Source organism: Sprattus sprattus, assembly GCF_963457725.1.
Source record: "Sprattus sprattus genome assembly, chromosome: 15".
Lineage (NCBI taxonomy): Eukaryota > Metazoa > Chordata > Actinopteri > Clupeiformes > Clupeidae > Sprattus > Sprattus sprattus.
Genome location: NC_137913.1, coordinates 14331240 through 14349446, shown reverse-complemented (window position 1 = coordinate 14349446; position 18207 = coordinate 14331240). Strand labels below are relative to the sequence as shown.

The following is an 18207-nucleotide window of genomic DNA, read 5'->3' as shown; positions in this document are numbered from 1 at the left end:
CCTCACCTCTCCCCCTCTATCCCATGCTCCTCTTCCAGATTTCTCAGCGCGCAGCAAGAAACAGTGTGTGCAGTACCTCCCGCAGGATAAGACCATCGATAGCCCGGCGTCGTCGCATGGCAGCATGCTGGACTCTCCGGCCACGCCCTCGGCTGCCCTGGCCTCGCCGGCCGCCCCGGCGCCCACCCACTCCGAGCAGGCCCAGCCCCTGTCCCTCACCACCAAGCCAGACCGCGGCTCCCATCATCACCATTCTCACTTCCCGCTGCCGGGAAGGCACACCTCATCAGCATCCTCATCTTCCCCTTCCTCCTCCATCTCCTCCTCTCACTCCGGCATCATCTCTCCCCCTATAGGTACCTCAAGCAGCCATTCTACTCCTCCCATCCTCTCCCGGCCAATCCCCTTCTCCTCCCTGCACCATTCCTTGCTGTCTCCGACCTCCCCGTACCACCAAGCCGCACTTCACTCCCATCACGCCCTGTTCCAGACGCAGCCCCTGTCCTTGGTAACCAAATCACATCAATAAACTGCAAAAGCGACTTTCTCTCTTTTTTTTATTTTCTCCCTTTTCTGGTTTTTAATAATGCTGTATATTGCTTTTACCTTTTTAAATAGCCATTAGGTCAAAACTTTTTTGATAATGAAAAGGAAATAAATATTATCGGTCAATATTTGATCACCTCCTTTTCTGCCTCTCTTTACGAAAAACAAAATGTATTTTTTGTAAAGTTTACAGCAGAACTGGCTTCTTATTTGATGCATTTATCCAATGAACTACTTGTATAAAAGAATAATGTGTATCAAAAAGGTTCTTTAAAAAAAACAAAAAGGAACAAAAAGACCTCTTTCCTTTTAGCCGGTTAATATTAGTTTTGAGTTTTATTCCTAGTCCTGGCAAACTATCACAGCCTTTGCAACAAACCCTCTCCATTTTGAAGTGTGATATTGATGATAAATAAACATTGTACATTGTTTCTTAAAAACCTGTCTCTCTCGTTCTTTGGATATTGTATGAAGTAGATATTTAATTATACTGCAGATAGGCTACCTCCATTCTTGTGCATGAGTGTAAATGATTTGCAATGTCTTTGATTTGCTTTGAGACATCATTGAATGTTACCCAATAGCATTTAATTGGACCGTTGGGACTAAGGCTAAATTGAAGTACATCAGAATATCAACAAAGAACTCAACAGAGCTCTTCAGACTTTGTCTAGAGTAGACAGGTTTGGAATGGTAAGAGATTGAGTTTCTTTATGTGTGGGTTGTGTTGTGGATGGGATGTCAAGTCATGTTGTGTAATTATAAAAGACATTTCCAAAGTTTGTTTATCAGTCAGTTGTGCCCAATGTGTAATGACCACAGCGTAAAGTGCTGCACTTCGTTTCAATCTCAAGCACTTTAATTAGGATATATATATATATATATATAAAAAAAAAAAGAAAAACGTTTTGCTGATATTTCAGGGGAGTTAAGGCTCCATGTTTTAATGGGCTGAATTTTAGGCAAACCACACTGGAAAGCAGGGAACTCTGCCAGGGCAACAAAATCTGCAGCCAAAAATAAATACAAATAAAAAAATAATAGACATCTGTTCCTTCCTGGAATGTAAAGTCCCATAACAACGACCAAAAAAAAAATCAGGTCAGGCTCCATCACATTGAAAAACTCACTATTTCTGTCCCTGTTCCTCCCTCCATTTCTCTCTCTCTCTCTTTTTCTCTCACTACTCCATTCCTCTGCTCATTCAGTGTCTTTTTCCACTGTCAGTCTCTCTGGTAAAGCTTTAATTAACTGCAAGTTAATGGGATGTAGCTCAGGGGACCTCATTAGGCAATTCAATTAGTGACAAACACACAAGGTAGGTTACAGTTTTTCTTTCTGTGTGTATGTGGTGGCTTCAGCACTTGGGGAGCACTGGCAGTAACAAGGTGATTACCCCCAACTAAGGATTGAGGCTGCCAAGGACTCCAGGGTAGATCACATTGGGTTTTTTTTTGGGGGGGGGGGGGGGGCTTGACCCTCTTTAGTAACTACAGAGGATGCCACCAGATAGACTTTAAGTAATGAATTACGTCCAGTTTCTCACTATATGGCAGAAGCTGCAGAGTTGTTTCTATAGGCCAGTGTGTATGTTGTACAACACGGCAAAATATAGGATTATTCTGGTGGTTCAAAGTAGGAGGCAATAGGCCGGTGTCTGTGTATAAAAAGGCTCATACTTTTTTTCTGAAAAATGTGAACTGGGTGCTGACAACCTCTCGCTTGCGTATCATCCAAACACACAGTCAGGTGTCTTACGTGACATCCTAAAGCACATGGTCATTAGTCATCGCTTATGAACTGGATATTTTTTGAGAAAAAAAAACATGTTCGTGGTCCTCGTGCGTAGGCCACACTGGACAGCTGCCTCAGTTCCTCTTGATTTTGGGAAACGTATGCGGCCGGGGGGACAGACTGACAGACAGGCGTGTGGGCACACACACACAGGGCTTATTTCCTCCTCTGCCCCACTGTGAGATGCGGAGCTGTCAGTCTCTCGGCAATCATTAGATCTGAGGAGAATCTGCCCGTTTGCCTCTCTGCCTTGCATCATCCGGGGGCCAAGGCCACAGTCTCGGGTGGCATGGCGGCGTTCGCCCCGAGCCGCGACTCACATCCATCACCAAAATTAAAGGTAATGAGTTGTCAAAAGCAGCCTGAGAAAAAAAGAAAACAGGCTCCTCAAGGCTAGGCCGCCACTCGGCATGCCGTAGCCTCCGACACATCCAGAGGCCAGGAGAGAGAGAGAGAGAGAGAGAGAGAGAGCCTGGGTCTGAGTGACTGCTCCTGTCCCGGGTGAAGGGACTGGCTGATGCGGGATAATGACCTCAGCTTCTTTTGTCACTCATCCAGCGCCTCGCATAATCATGTCTTTTGTTTCTCACTGGCTCCGGGAGCCACTGAGAGACATGATGACCACTTAAAAAGTAGGCCAGTGCGGATGTTTGCTCTTTACTTTCTGTTCATTGGCCAGTGCAGATTATTGACTATTGCCATGTGCAAATGTTATTGGCTTGTAACACCAGGGCAGGGGTTGCGAATGTGCAATCTCCATTTTACCTTCTTATGATGATATAGGTAGCTGAAATTGTGTCAAATATTTCAGGTCCCTAAAAAACAGTTTGTCCAATCACCATCTTTGTTTTTAGGCAGCCTTTTTGCAGCAGACATCTGTCGGAATAGCACAAGGTCAGAATTAATACATGTTAATTTGCCTCATTAAATTTGTGCAGTCACTTGCCAAGGTTTCTCTTTTGGGTCCTCCTTTGATCTTGAATTCATGCCAGGTTAACCCTTTGATGCTGTGAAATGGTATGATGTGATAGAGTGTAGAATACTTGACTGTATGTTCCGGAAAGAACTGGAGGTTTTACTATAAACTGGTTATTATTAAAAAATAAACTACCTACTTTTTGGGAAAGTGTTTGAGTATTCGTACCTTTATAAAATAAATGTAGTCCTATACCAAACAGGGATCGACCTGTTGTCGTTTGCAACTAGTTAAATAAGTAGGCTAGTATTTATATTGAGCAGATTCTGTTATTCAAAGCAACGTAGGCCTACATTTTTACCATCAGCCACTGTGCTCCCTAAATATCGAACCCATGAGCTTGATGTTGTCTTGCGTCTTGCGCTATCACTTGTGCGACAACATTTACGTTAATTATTCTTCTGATAAGCAAGGTTATTTGGTATGCCTCATTAGGTCACCATTTAAATGGTCAGGGACGATCCCAGAAGCAAGGCAATCAAAGACAAAGTGGCAGAGTTTTAACAAAGCATCCCAACTGAGACTTGTCTTATTCTAAAAGTTGCTGAACTTATCAGGGGTTTTTCCACCCCGTCTCCCATGCTGATTCTATTGATCGTTTTCCGGACGTTCTCATGGAGTTGGATATGACGCAGCAGGTGAGCACCATGAAGGCAGGTAATGACTGACTGTACCTTTCGTTAATCCATTATTAACATCCGCTTGACCTTAAAAGAGGGATCACAAATGCTAGCAACGAATGTGCAAGATTGTTGAGTGCTTTAAATGTCAAACATCATAATTAGGTCACACTTACTTATTGGCAAGTTATCTTCCTCCAGCTGAGAAGCGCTGCGTCTCTAATTAGCTCCAGGTGATTAGCCCAATGCTAATGATTATTATTAGATTTTGTATCTTTATATGAAGCAATACTGGCCTCCTCAAAAGTGAAGGTCAAAGACCTTTACAGATGCCTAATGCATATATGTGTGTGTGTGTGTGTGTGTGTGTGTGTGTGTGTGTGTGTGTGTGTGTGTTTTGTCACCATTTTACATGGTTACATTGAAAATGTGTATAGTTGTTTGTAGTGGAAGCCTAGCAGCCTTGTAACTATAGCCTACTTGCACTAATAGGCTACTGATTTTTTGATGATTTTCAATGAGCTGAGTCTGAAATGGGGTGGTAATCTAGGGTTAAAAAAAAAACCCTTTTCCATTTGAATTGAGGTAAATGGACTCCGAGGATAGACCGATCATTGGTCTTATATCGCCCTCTGCTGTTGAGTAGCCGATCATCGGCTCTTCCGTCCATCACCCATATTTGGAGACATAATATTGTTGTGGCAAGTGGTAACGGTGGTCAGTGGTCCAAACAGTCCTCTAATGGTCTAAATGACAAGGAATGGTGTCACAGGAATGAATGAGGGATCAAATGTGTATTAACTAGTATTTAACATTTAGTTATTAGATAGCCTAATAGATTTATCACAAGGTAAACCATACAAGATTGATGAATTATGTCATCATGTCATTATGGTCCAGAGTGCCTTCAATAATTATGGTACAGAGTGCTTTAAAAAATAATAATAACACAGACAATAATCCGAACAGATTCAAGGCAGATGATACAGTCACCAATGTTATTCTGTTAGCCCCACAACAGAAAGCCTCAATTCTCATTGAAACAGCACAGGGTGAAAATGAAGTGAAAAATAAGAACTTTAAACATCCATTTTCGCATGCAGGGAGCAGAAAGCAAATGTGATTGGTTGACATTCTGAAGGGCAGTACATCCACTTTTAACTTAATAATTAAAAACAACTTGTGACTTTGAAATGAAACCGAGTCTATTGTGAATCAGTGTTGTGAGGTCATGGTGTGGCAATATTGGTGCAGAAAGGTGTCATAGTGGACATCAGGGCTCTGTACCAGTATTATCATGATGACATCCTAGAAGCAATATTGCAATATGTATGAAACATGACACATGTTTTAAAAGGAAACAGGACTGGTATCATCTTTTAATTAGTTTGCATGGAATAGACAGATGAACACTCAAAACTCTTTTCCTTCTTTATACACACACATTCAAATGATCACCCATCTGAAGATCGCTTTAGGCTTTCATTCGGTCTCCCAATTTCTTTTTCAAAGTTTCATCCATCCTGCTATCTGTATCATTTAATACCCTTTCAGGCACTGAGGTGACACCAAAGAAAGTGATAAAGGTATGCTGTTATCCCACAGGTTAATGCAACAGTGTCATCTGGGTACCTTGGATCTGCAAAGGGGACTATGCCTTTGCACAGCTTTGTGCTTAAGTGCGCATCTGATCCATCTTTATTCTTGGGGTTCTTTTGATGTAAGAATTATATCAGGAGAACCAGGCAGAGGCTTTGCAGAGATTGCGAAAGGATGGGATCAAAGGGACGTGAACACTTCATGTTACACTGTAATTTATCTGTGTTTAGATTTTGAGATGTAATTTACCTCAGGCACTGCTCTATGTTCAATCTATTCCCTGTATCAAGGCTGTTGTTACATTCAGCTTGTACAAGTGGAGTGGGCAGTCCACAGTTAGGGTCATCGCTTTCATATAATAACCGCCTGACAAGCTCAATTGGCGCATTGAACTTCACAGAGTAAAACATTCTGTTAACCTTCAGTTGAGAGCATATTATGATCAGCATCTTCTCTGAGGAGGTACATAAAGATCTCTTCATTTCCACAGGCAGCTACTGCACAAAAAAGGGGTCACATCATCTTTCCAATCTGTACAAGGACACAATCCATTAACATTACATTCCTCATTAAGAAATGTCTTTAACTTCATCAAGGTTTTATGAATAATGCACTGTATGATAGGAAGTGTCTGCCTCTTGACATCTTGAGGTTGTACACCATGTTATGTTACTTTAGAATTATCTTTCAGAAGGTCCTTCAAAATGTCTTAATTTGCATGCATGTGACTTCAGCCCAATGAGTGAGGTCATCTTTCCCATCAGTGAATTGATATAGTCCATAAAAAAATCTTATTTTTATTTTCTGCAATGATGGTCTGACTTTCAGAGTCGACAGCTTGAAGTTGTACACTTTGTTTACCTGAGAGGAGAAGTACAACAGCACGTTATGCAATAACTATTGCGTAGACATTAAAACGTATTGATCAGTGTATTTATTGATCAGTGTAATTTTCACATGTTGAGTACTTTGCATTAGAAGCCTTTAGTTACGTTTTTGTGAGAAGTCACTAATTTGCCAATGAAAATAATTTGAATAATGATTTTTCTAGTAGGTGGCAGCAGTACAAACAATAAGTTCACAAGAACACAGGAAGCTCCTGCGGGAACATAACAATGGACTAGACTAGAGTTTATAACATGGCAAAAGATAGATAACCCTTACTAAAACTATAAAAACTGTTAGCTTGCTTACTAGTTCTAGAAACTTGTTGGTCATTTTTTTAACTCCTTTGTGTGTCTTCAAACCAAATAGAGCTGGGACCAGTAAAACTGGATAGTGTGGAAAGTTGTGTTTCTATCCCTATAGGCCTAGACTGAAATACCAACATCTATCCTTCTTCACATGTACCCCACAGCCTTAGGAAAGGTGATACAGATAAAGAAAACCGGACTTTGTCCATGCTGGCTGTGTTTCTACTTTAGGCCTCCCTGAAACCATACGGTAATACATTTTTTTTTTGTTGCAAGCACAAAGTTGACCTTCGTATTCTTTATTTTCTAATGAAATTTTATATAATCTATAATTTTAAGGCGAAAAAAAATATGATATTTCAGAATATCCACGATCCACGTTATGTTTCCTTGTAACAATTCTGTACATAAAACTAGATCTATTGTCAGAAAACTCTTATTTTTCATGTTTTATCAACTGAACTGATACTTAATCTATGAATGTTATTGTTGTGAAGAGTTGATAATGAACAAATGTTGCTTGATTGGGTTGCAGTCAGAGCCATCTCTTGTCTGTGAATTCCCTGCCCCTTCACTGCATTTCATTTGCTCAGTTAGTCTGGCGAACTACTCAATGGAGGTTCACTTCAGTCACGTAATTGGACACTCCTTTAACCAATCAGACCAACGATACTATACAACGATACAACGATCGGTAATAAAGCAAACACATCTTTTTTCTGTATGAATTGTTCCAGGGCAAGTTTCTGTTCTATTTTCAAAGAAAACTTGCCTTTGAAATCATCCAAGACAGCCGCGAGAGCAGTATCGAAGTTTTGCTGTGCTTCTCTCTTTGCCGTCGCTTTTGTTTTGTAGTCGTGGTTAGTTTAAATCCGCCAATGGCGCGCCAGGTAGCCAATAGCCAGTTTGTGATTGGCTCCAAGGATCCTTACAATGCTGAACTAAGTTGGTATAGCCGCCTCGCCAGACTGAGTCTGAAGGCAAAATCAAATTGGCCGGAAGAAGAGGGGCGGGACTTCCCATACTAAGCCATCTCTGCAAACATCTTCAAATATGTGCAAGCATGTGTTGGTAAGTACAGTATTTGTAGTTCAGACAGCGTTTTGGTTGTTTAGTTAGCTCTGCTCCATTAAGCAAAATATGCGTTTCATGGCACTAGTAGCCTAAATGTGGCTAGTACTTGCAACCGCCCTGAGTACGCTTACGTTGACGATAGTAGGGCTAGCTATACACTCGTGCATACCCCTCAAGTCCATTCCTTCTGTTAACAGATGTCATCGAATAGACCAGTGGTCACTGACCTTTTTTGGCCAAAGATCACGACCTCTGCCTTGGTGACAGGCAAGATCTACCTATTGAGGCGTTGAGAGAAAAAGACTGTCCAGACTGTACTTACATCTTAACTTTTTATTTGGCCTAATTGTAATTGAATGAAATGAAACACTTTGGTCCAGCCTTCAAAGTTGGTCCAGCCTTCAAGAACACACTAAATGACTTGATTTCAGTGCAACATAAAAAGGAAAATATTTCCTTGTTTAGCTTAACAATCTAATCAGACTAATTAGTGTGTGCTTGCCCGAAGGGAAGCCCAGTATTGTTCTTCGTATGTTTTCTTTATTTATTCTCCCCGTTTTTCTTGCAGCTAACAACGCCTCGCCCGATTGAGATAGAGACGCCGTTCAAACACCGAAACGTCCGGCCCGAAACGGTGCAACCTGCTATATCTTTTCGTGGCGGTACTCCTTGCCACTCCTTTTTTATTCCTCTTTTTCATCACCTTTTTTCCCCATAGACTTGCATGGCAGAACTCTGTGCCATTATGACATCATAATAGGGTCATTAAACTGGCTTGCACCTGTGCTTCACTGACACCTGCGCCAAGGTCTCAAGGCTCCTCTTCTCTCTGTACCTCTCCATTCAACTGTATAAAGCGGGGTTCACACTAGACTTCTTTTTTTAGAAAAAAGCGCAGCCTTCAGCGCCCTTTGACGCCTTATGAGCTCTTCAGAATTCATGGATATCATGTTACGTCACTGTCTTTTAAGCACCGCCATATTTGTGTCTGATGCAAACACATTACGGTCATAACCTACGGTCACAACTCAAAGAAAGTTCAAAACGCTAGGGGATATGTTGTGCTGTTGTTGAATGTGACAACCGAGATATACAATTACTAAAGATTTAGGGAATGACTGACCTGTAAAGTGAAATGCAGCACGTTGATACAGTCGTAGTAATGGCTGTGTATTATCAAAGCTATATAGCTACTACCTTGAGCAAGCTACAGTGCTAGCAGTAATAGCTAGCGAGTTGTTTACGTTCACAACCCACAGACAGTTCAAAAGGCCCGGGATGTGTTGTGCTGTTGAATGCGATAACAGTTACCAAAGAAAACCTAGATATACAATTGATACAATCGTAAAATAGTTGCTGTGTCTTAGCACTCTACTGAGCAAGCTAGAGTGATAATAGCTAGCGAGCTATTTAGCCTTCACCCAGGCTCAGGTTTATTTTGCTAGGTATCTCTGATATCGACGCAGAGACACAGTGTGAAAAAGGATGGAAAACTTAACGAGGAAAAGTGGTTCGGGAACTACGTGTGCAGTAGTTGGCTGCACCAACTCAAGAAAACACCTGAAGGAGTGGTTAGATCAGTGGCGGTCCGTCAGGGCCTTCAAGGCCTTCTCTGCTGGCCTAAACATCATCAGAAAATAAATGTAATAAAATAAATTTAATTTTAATATTTTCTTTTCATAAATATGTATTAAATGATTCCCCATAGTCCATTATCTTCATTTCATGCTTCCAGCGTTGTTCATTTATGTTAGAGCTTTCATCCAATCATATTTCCGCTATCATGTGTTGCCACGCTCCTTGAAATCTTCCCAGAGAACAGAAATCTTCCCTGAGGCCTTCAGAATTCACATTGAAGGCCCGTGTACATCTGATTGGCTATCACAACTTGCTGTTTCAGTTCATTTAAGTTGAATGAACTGAAACAGACAGTTGTGACAACCAATCAGATTTCGAGTTGGCGACACTGGGCCTTCTAGAAGGCCCGGAAGATTTATTTCCTCGCGTTGAACGTGACACGTAAACGTCCTTTGATTGGATACTGAGGCAGACCGGTGCAGTGCTTCAGTGCTCAGTTTAGCTGGCTAAAACGACGTACATCGGTTTCAATGCTTATTCTTCTAGTTGTTTCAATTGGTAAGACTAAATATAATTACATTAACCAACTCAAATAAATTAGTTTACACAAACTTGATAATTCCAGTTTTTGATACAATTACAACGCCATTTTCAAGACGGAACTTTCAAGAAAAACTGGATATCGTGAGGATGGGAAGTTTAATGAAACTGCTTTGCAGGTGGGACAATGCGATGTTACTTGTTAAACTTGTTAAACCTCACATTGAGTCACATAGGCTACTTTTGGTGGACTTAATAAAACTTTGTAGACTAATCCCTGAAAATCGCCTTTTATTTTTAAGTTGTGACAGTAATATCCAAGCGATCATATAACTTAGAGTTTACTACTCTTAATGTATTGCTAATACGGGTGTATTGATTTGAAATGCTCCGGAAATATTAATACAGTCTGTTGTAGCCTACTCGACTATGTTAAGGTGATGCAATGCTCACTTATACTGCCTTTCTGTATAAAATATACTGGTTCGAGAGCCATGGCGTCATAATGATGGTATTAGGAGGTGGATTCACTCAGTTCAACATCGTGTAGGACATCGCTGAAGGCCTAGTCGTGAAATGCACGGACCGCCACTGGGTTAGATAGAGTGCAAAATATTAAAACTAATGCAGTGGCAACAGTTACAGGTACAGTTTATACACCCGCTGTAACAGTGTTAACCAGTATGTGAGTAACGTTGGTTTTATTAAAGCATAGCGTGTGTAATGTGTAGCTATTTCATTCCGTTTGTTAACCTTTCCGGCTGTCTGTATTTACTAACCAGCAGCAGACGTAAAGGAAAGGGAATTAACCCCGAAGTTAAAAACATGTTATCTATTTTGGCAGCGGAGCATTTTACTCCCCTGCCATCTCAGAATGAAATAGCTACACAATACACACGCTTTGCTTTAATAAAACTCACGTTTTATGAGACACCAACAGAGGCACAACAGACAAGTCTTACCATTGAAGATCTTTTTGCATGCCGACGTTCGTTCTGAAACTACATCCAACCATCCAGGTTTATCCATGTTGTTGAGAACTACAGTTGCATCATATGGAGGACTAACCATGACGTAAGTATAAATAAATAAATACGTAAATAAATGCATAAATAAATACATAAATGCTGCTCTGTATTTCTGTGTCCATATGTAAATGAGGTAGGAGGTCCTAACCTCAGTCAACAGCATGATTGGTTACAGGAGTGTGCTCGATTCGGTCTACTAGTTCTGCCTTACTGACGGGGCAGATTCGTGTACAGGAATGTTGTTGGCTAGCAGCTCGCCCGCTCAACTAACTGTTAGCTGCAGTTGTTGACATTTGTTAGTGATGCAGCTCTGGTTTAGTAATGACATTTTTTGTACGAGCGATTGCAATTGAATTACGATCATTATCGAACGATTTAGAGAAGGCGAGACAATGCACCTGTCTCTAACTGAAAGTCCCCTGTACGGGGGACAGCGTGAGATGCCCGCACAATACAGACGACCAGCGTCTGCTAGGAAGCACCAATCCTAACAGGTAGAAGTGCTTGTGCTACTTTCACCACTTCAACCAAACAACACAAACGGTATCATGTGAAAGCAGCGTAATGCCTCTCAGTGAGTTTCTACCCGAGCCATGAGTAAACGCAGGGGAGTTTTCAAACATACAATGTGTTTTGTTTGTACTGTGAGATAGGTGACATTTCTTTGTTGCCTCTTGTGACTTTTTTCTTGTTATTTTTGATGATCAGAGTCCACAATCTATTAACTGCAATAGAGGACAACAGTCTGGATGAAACTGTGACCCAAATTCTGCAGCAGCATCCCATGTCTGGATTCAAAATGATGGTTGGGCACCTGAATGTACAAGGCATACGCATACAAAGTAAGGAATTGTATTCATTACCCAATTCACTGCCAGATTGGGGAATGCTTTACTTTTTTTCAGTACACCATATCTGTGCATTGTTTTGCCTATTACAGGACAGCGTGTCCAGGAATCCATGCAGAGAGTGGATCCTGGTGGAGTTTTGATGCGCAGCCTTCAGCTGAACCCAAGAAGGCGTAGGAAGTACTCTGTTAGAGCACCGAACAGTTTATGGCACATCGATGGAAATCATAAACTGATAAGGTAGCGTAGAAACATTAACCATCTCAAGCATCCACTTCATTGTAGATTTTACTACTGTAAGATACTTACTACCCAGTTTATTGTATATCCAGAGCAGTTACAAAAGCCCATCTACAGTTTTAATTAACCTACCAGTGTCACTGCAAGCCAGACTGGGATTTATCAATGGTGGATGGATCAAATTATTTAATCCATCAACATTCTTATGCATGCAAATCAGTTTTAATGACTTCTACCAGCATCAAAATTAAGAGTAATTCTGGTTGATTCTTGAACTTGGGTGGGGTGGCTTTTTAAAGTGGTTCCAAACAGGTCAAAAACTATGATAAACCGTCTGTTTTTGGCACAGTACTTTATTGTAGACTGTACAATGTAGAAATTGTAATCTGTGTATATACAGTCTGACAGGGGCTAAAATGGCTACAGCTCTCACACTGTGCACCCAGTATTGATCTCAATATTCCCAAATTAAAGTTGCACTCAACATTTTAATCTCAGCCATTGTCTTCTTTGAAATCTAATATGCTGGAGTACAGTGCTAAGAACAAAAAATGTCAGTGACCAAAGACTAAAAACTCTACAACATGCAGCTGACCTCAAAGGCTATTTTCAATCAAAATACTCACCAGAACCTTGTATAAATTCACTTTGCAGTGTGCTGGTGTGGGTGTAAATTTTGTGAGCTGGAATTAAATACAAAGAAATGTTTTAACTAAAAGTATATCAGGATTTTTATTTATGTTTGTGTGTTAAAGATTTCAGATAGAGAAGTTTTGTTTTGGTACTGATCTTAATCTGTCCTCATACATATCTATTTCAGATGGCGTATTGTTGTGCATGGTGGTATTGACGGCTTTAGTCGTTTGATTGTATACTTGAGTGCCACCACCAACAATCGTGCAGCAACAGTCCTAAAAAGCTTTCTGGAAGCTGTCAATGTCTATGGTGTGCCATCACGTGTGAGGTCAGATAAAGGCGGGGAAAACGTTGATGTTGCACGGTACATGGTGGCTCACAGAGGACTGAACAGGAATTCACACATTGCTGGCAGGAGTGTCCATAACCAAAGGTATTTGGGAGTGTTGTCATACACCAACAGTAGGTAAAATATTAGGTAAAGGTATTTTCCCTGTATGTTGTGTTTTTGTTCATTGTAGGTAGAATAAATAGTTTTTCTTTTATACCCATTAGAATCGAAAGGCTCTGGAGAGACGTTTATGTGGGAGTGCTTGATCTCTTCTACACCATCTTTACCAACCTTGAGAGAGAAGGCCTTCTCAATCCTGACAGTGAAATTCATCTCTGTGCTCTGCACTGGTGCTTTGTGCCCCACATACAGAAGCCCCTTCAGTTTTTCCAGCGTGGCCGGAACTGCCACAGACTACGCACTGAGGGCAACCAGTCACCGCTGCAACTGTGGACTCGCCATGAGCATGAGGCGCAGCAGGGCCCCATACAGGTTTGAATTTATTCAGTAATTCTGTTTTACTCTAACTTTTAATTTCCTACAAGGGATATTGTCAACATTATTTCCACTTTATGTTCATTATAAAGTGCATGTATCAGTGGCAAAATGTAACTAATAGTGGCCTTTTGTTCAGCAAATAAATGTGATGGATTTATACTGCCTGTCATTGGCACTTTCAACACAATAAGGTATTGCTACAATGTTGTGGTCAAACAAGGAGCAGTGATTCAGAGAGAAAATTATATATCTTAGCTCTCAAAATTAATGTATTGGCTCTTGGAAATTGTAGTCAAGCTCTTTCTGATGACAAAGCTGTTTTTGAGGCATACATTCAAACTAGGTTCTGTAAAATGAATGAATATGGCTTACAGTTCTGTAGACATATTTACCATAAAAATCTTTAACACTTTGATATTGATTTACCCTTTATCCTACCCTTTAACCTTAGCTCTTGCAATTGCAGGTTGACATGGAGTTTGGAGTTGACTGGACTGGACCGTGTGGTCACCGTCAGCCTGGTGTTGTGGTACCTGAAGTTCAGCTGCAGCGCTCACTGACTGACCAGGAAGTTGGAAGTCTACCAGATCCCAATGGCCCTCTGTCCAATGTGTAAGATGTCTATGTACAAAGTGTGAGATTATTATCAGAAATGCTCCAATAGCTCCATATTGCTCAAGTTCTGATAAAGAAGCTGGTATTATGGTTTAGCAGTTCTGATATCTGTTGAATCACATTCCTATTTGTCAAACACATCTTTGTTTCAGGTGTCACAAAATGATTTCTTTTAAGTAAAAAGAATGGTAATGACAGCATTTTTATTTCATACCAGATGTCATAAAACTTGCTGCATTGTACAATATGACTGCAAGCAAACACTTTTTGCAATAAGCAATTTATGTCTATTACTATTAATGAACTTTTTTTTTCAACCATTAAGTTTAAAAATTGAAAACCATTATGGTTATGTAACAGAGCCTTGTACGAGAAACTGTCCTGTAGTTATCAAGATAACTAGTTTTGAAGTATTCATTTCACATGTGATTGGAGACTTGGTCTCTGAATCAGAAGGCTCGAGAAACTGCAACATGCATCCTGTTCCAGAACAATACCACAAATAAAGAACAGCAACAACTCAATTTGTCTCTGTAACGGTCTCCTGAGCTTTAAAACAATTGTGAACAGTGAGATTAAACCTAAAAGACAATGGTATAGACATGAGGCAAATAACAAATATGCTTCACCACATCACACGTATACAGACCTTTTTACTGCACCAGTGTTACACACACTGTCAGAACTAGGCACTAGTTGATACCACTCTTTCAAATACTTTTATGCTGCAATCCAAATTTTGTTGCTGGAGATACAATACAACAAATGTACACTAAGGTGTACAGTGATATATTGATGTGTCATTAGACCATTCCAAACCCAGTGTCAGTACTGCAAATAGCAGCAAGAATGTCTCTTTCAAAATAATTTTACTTAATTTGTGCTTTGGGTTATTCATGTAGCTGATAATCCACAGGTAATAAAAAAGTAGAGGAATCAAAGCCTTATGTTTTTGACCAACATTCATTTATTTGCACCCAATACAGACTTTCAGTTAAATAACCTGAGGGACTGTTAAAAGTACATATTTACCGTTCTCAACAACTTCAGTTTCTAGCTATACTTGTTACAGGCTTAAACAGAAGAAACTCACAATTTTCAAGCTGATCAGCCACATCCCGCAGCAGGTCTGCCAGCGGCCTCCCGGTCGAGGCCATTACGCTAATTGGAGCTGGTTTGCAACATTACAGGGAGGAAGCCTTGGGATCGGGAATCGTTTGCTTTTGTCTGGCTCGCCGATTTGACCAATCATGCTGTTGACTGAGGTTAGGACCTCCTACCTCACTTACATATGGACACAGAAATACAGAAATAAATAAATGTAGAAATGTAGAAATAAATAAATGTAGAAATGTAGAAATAAATATAAAGCATTTATACATTTATTTTTGCATTTATTTATTTGTGCATTTATTTATTTATTCCTGTATTTATTTATACATTTATTCATTTATTTACGCATTTATTTATTTATTCCTGTATTTATTTATACATTAATTCATGCATTTAATTATTTATTCATTTATTTCATCATTTATTTATGCATTTATTAACGTATTTATTTATGCATTTATTTATACATTTATTTATGCATTGATTTATTTGTTTATTTATACTTACGTCATGTTTAGTCCTCCATAGCATCAATCATATTTCATTAAAACTTCACACTCCTTACATTGGACATATCCAACAGCCTAATTAGAATCTGCATTGTCTACTAAGCAGAAATATCTCCATACAGTAGATTTCCCCTCGTTTAGTATCTATATAGTCCAGGAAATCCACAAAGAAAAAAATACTATGGTTTTGATCTCAGTTTTCTTCTTTGTAAAAGTTCCAGAGAGCAACATTGCATTAAATAAATAACCGTCACATTTAGCGCGGAGGAGTGCGCCTCTTAACTGCGGTGAAGTTAGTTTCAGGTTCCATATTCGACAGATTCGCATATTCGCCAAAACCATGCAGTAACAATTGAGAGGACACCAGGGGCGCTAATGCGCTTAGGGGCCGTCATTAAATTTCCACTCTAAGAGCAGCGCTTCCATGCAAAATGGTCAGAAATACCAAAATAGGGGCTAAAGATCCGATTAAATGGTGCCGTATCTTGTTCCTCCCATGTAACCAAAGCCTTGTACATAGTTTGGGCCCAAAAGGTCACCTAATATGAAATCTATTGTAAAAAGTAATTTCCCACATAGGAAACAATGGTATTTTTAGTGAATGTGGATATACATTGAAAAGGGCTAAAGATCCGAATAAATGGTGCCGTATCTTGTTCCTCCCATGTAACCAAAGCCTTATACAAAGTTTGGGCCCCAAAAGTCAGTTAACATGAAAGCTATTGAAAAAAAATCATTTTCCTCGTAGGAAACAATGGTATTTATAGTCAATGTGGATATACATGGAAAAGGGCTAAAGATCCAAAAAAAATGGTGCCGTATCTTGTTCCTCCCATGTAACCAAAGCCTCATACATAGTTTGGGCCCAAAAGGTCACTTAATGTGAAAGCTATTGAAAAAAGTTATTTTCCACATAGGTAACAATGGTATTTATAGTCAATGTGGATATACATTGAAAAGGGCCAAAGATCCGAATAAATGGTGCCGTATCTTGTTCCTCCCATGTAACCAAAGCCTTATAAATAGTTTGGGCCCAAAAGGTCACTTAATGTGAAAGCTATTGAAAAAAGTAATTTTCCACATGGGAAACAATGGTATTCTTGGTGAATGAGGATAGACATTGAAAAGGGCTTAAGATCCAAACAAAGGGTGCCGTATCTTGTTCCTCCCATGTAACCAAAACCAAATACATAGTTTGGGCCCAAAAGGTCACTTAACAAGAAGGCTATTGAAAAAAGTAATTTTCCACATAGGAAACAATGGTATTCTTAGTGAATGAGGAAATATATTGAAAAGGGCTAAAGATAAAAAAAAAAAATGGTGCCGTATCTTGTTCCTCCCATGTAACCAAAGCCTTATACATAATTTGGGCCCAAAAGGTCACTTTATTTGAAAGGTATTGAAAAAAGTCATTTTCCACATAGGAAACAATGGTATTCTTAGTGAATGTGGATATACATTGAAAAGGGCTTAAGATCCGAACAAATGGTGCCGTATCTTGGTCCTCCTATGTAACCAAAGCCTTGTACATAGTTTGGGCCCAAAAGGTCACTTAATGTGAAATCTATTGAAAAAAGTAATTTTCCACATAGGAAACAATGGTATTCTTAGTGAATGTGGATATACATTGAAAGGGGCTAAAGATAAATAAAAAAAATGGTGCCGTATCTTGTTCCTCCCATGTAACCAAAGCATTATACATAATTTGGGCCCAAAAGGTCACTTAATTTGAAAGGTATTGAAAAAAGTAATTTTCCACATAGGAAACAATGGTATTCTTAGTGAATGTGGATATACATTGAAAAGGGCTTAAGATCCGAATAAATGGTGCCGTATCTTGGTCTTCCTATGTAACCAAAGCCTTGTACATAGTTTGGGCCCAAAAGGTCACTTAATGTGAAAGCTATTGAAAAAAGTCATTTTCCACATAGGAAACAATGGTATTCTTAGTGAATGTGGATATACATTGAAAGGGGCTAAAGATAAAAAAAAAAAATGGTGCCGTATCTTGTTCCTCCCATGTAACCAAAGCCTTATACATAGTTTGGGTCCAAAAGGTCACTTAATTTGAAAGCTATTGAAAAAAATGATTTTCCTCATAGGATACAATAGGTATTTTGGTGAATGTGGATACATTGAAGTGGGCTAAAGATCAAAATGAATTGTTCCGTATCTTGTTACCCCCATGTAAACTATGCCTTATACAAAGTTTGGGGTCCACGTGACACATACAGTTTTTCTCGATTGCTTTTACCTGCTTAGGTAAACTAGAACCCACTTGGTCTTAGAAGTCATCTCTTGCAAATGTGTTCATACATTTTCATTGGTTTCACACATTTCTCACACCCTTTTGCAAAACAGTTAACATAGATGTCATTCAAAAAGTCACTCTCCACCTATATAGGTGCCACGTCTCTTTGCAAGCATGGATCAGAGAACCTGTCTTCAGAGAACCATGGCTCTTTTGTC

The 18207-nt window shown here is 39.7% G+C and overlaps 1 protein-coding gene across 4 annotated transcripts in view; it reads left to right on the top strand.

Moving 5' to 3' along the window:
- The window catches only part of LOC308376632 (transcription factor 7-like 1-B), a 47749-nt gene extending 46827 nt beyond the window's left edge, over positions 1–922 (top strand). For all 4 annotated transcript variants that reach the window (XM_080853040.1, XM_080853039.1, XM_080853038.1 and 1 more), the window contains exon 12: positions 39–922. In XM_080853040.1, coding sequence (XP_080709166.1) covers positions 39–529 — 491 coding nt within the window. In that variant the 3' untranslated portion in view covers positions 530–922. The remainder of the gene's footprint in view (positions 1–38) is intronic.
- The last annotated feature ends 17285 nt before the right edge of the window (positions 923–18207 follow it).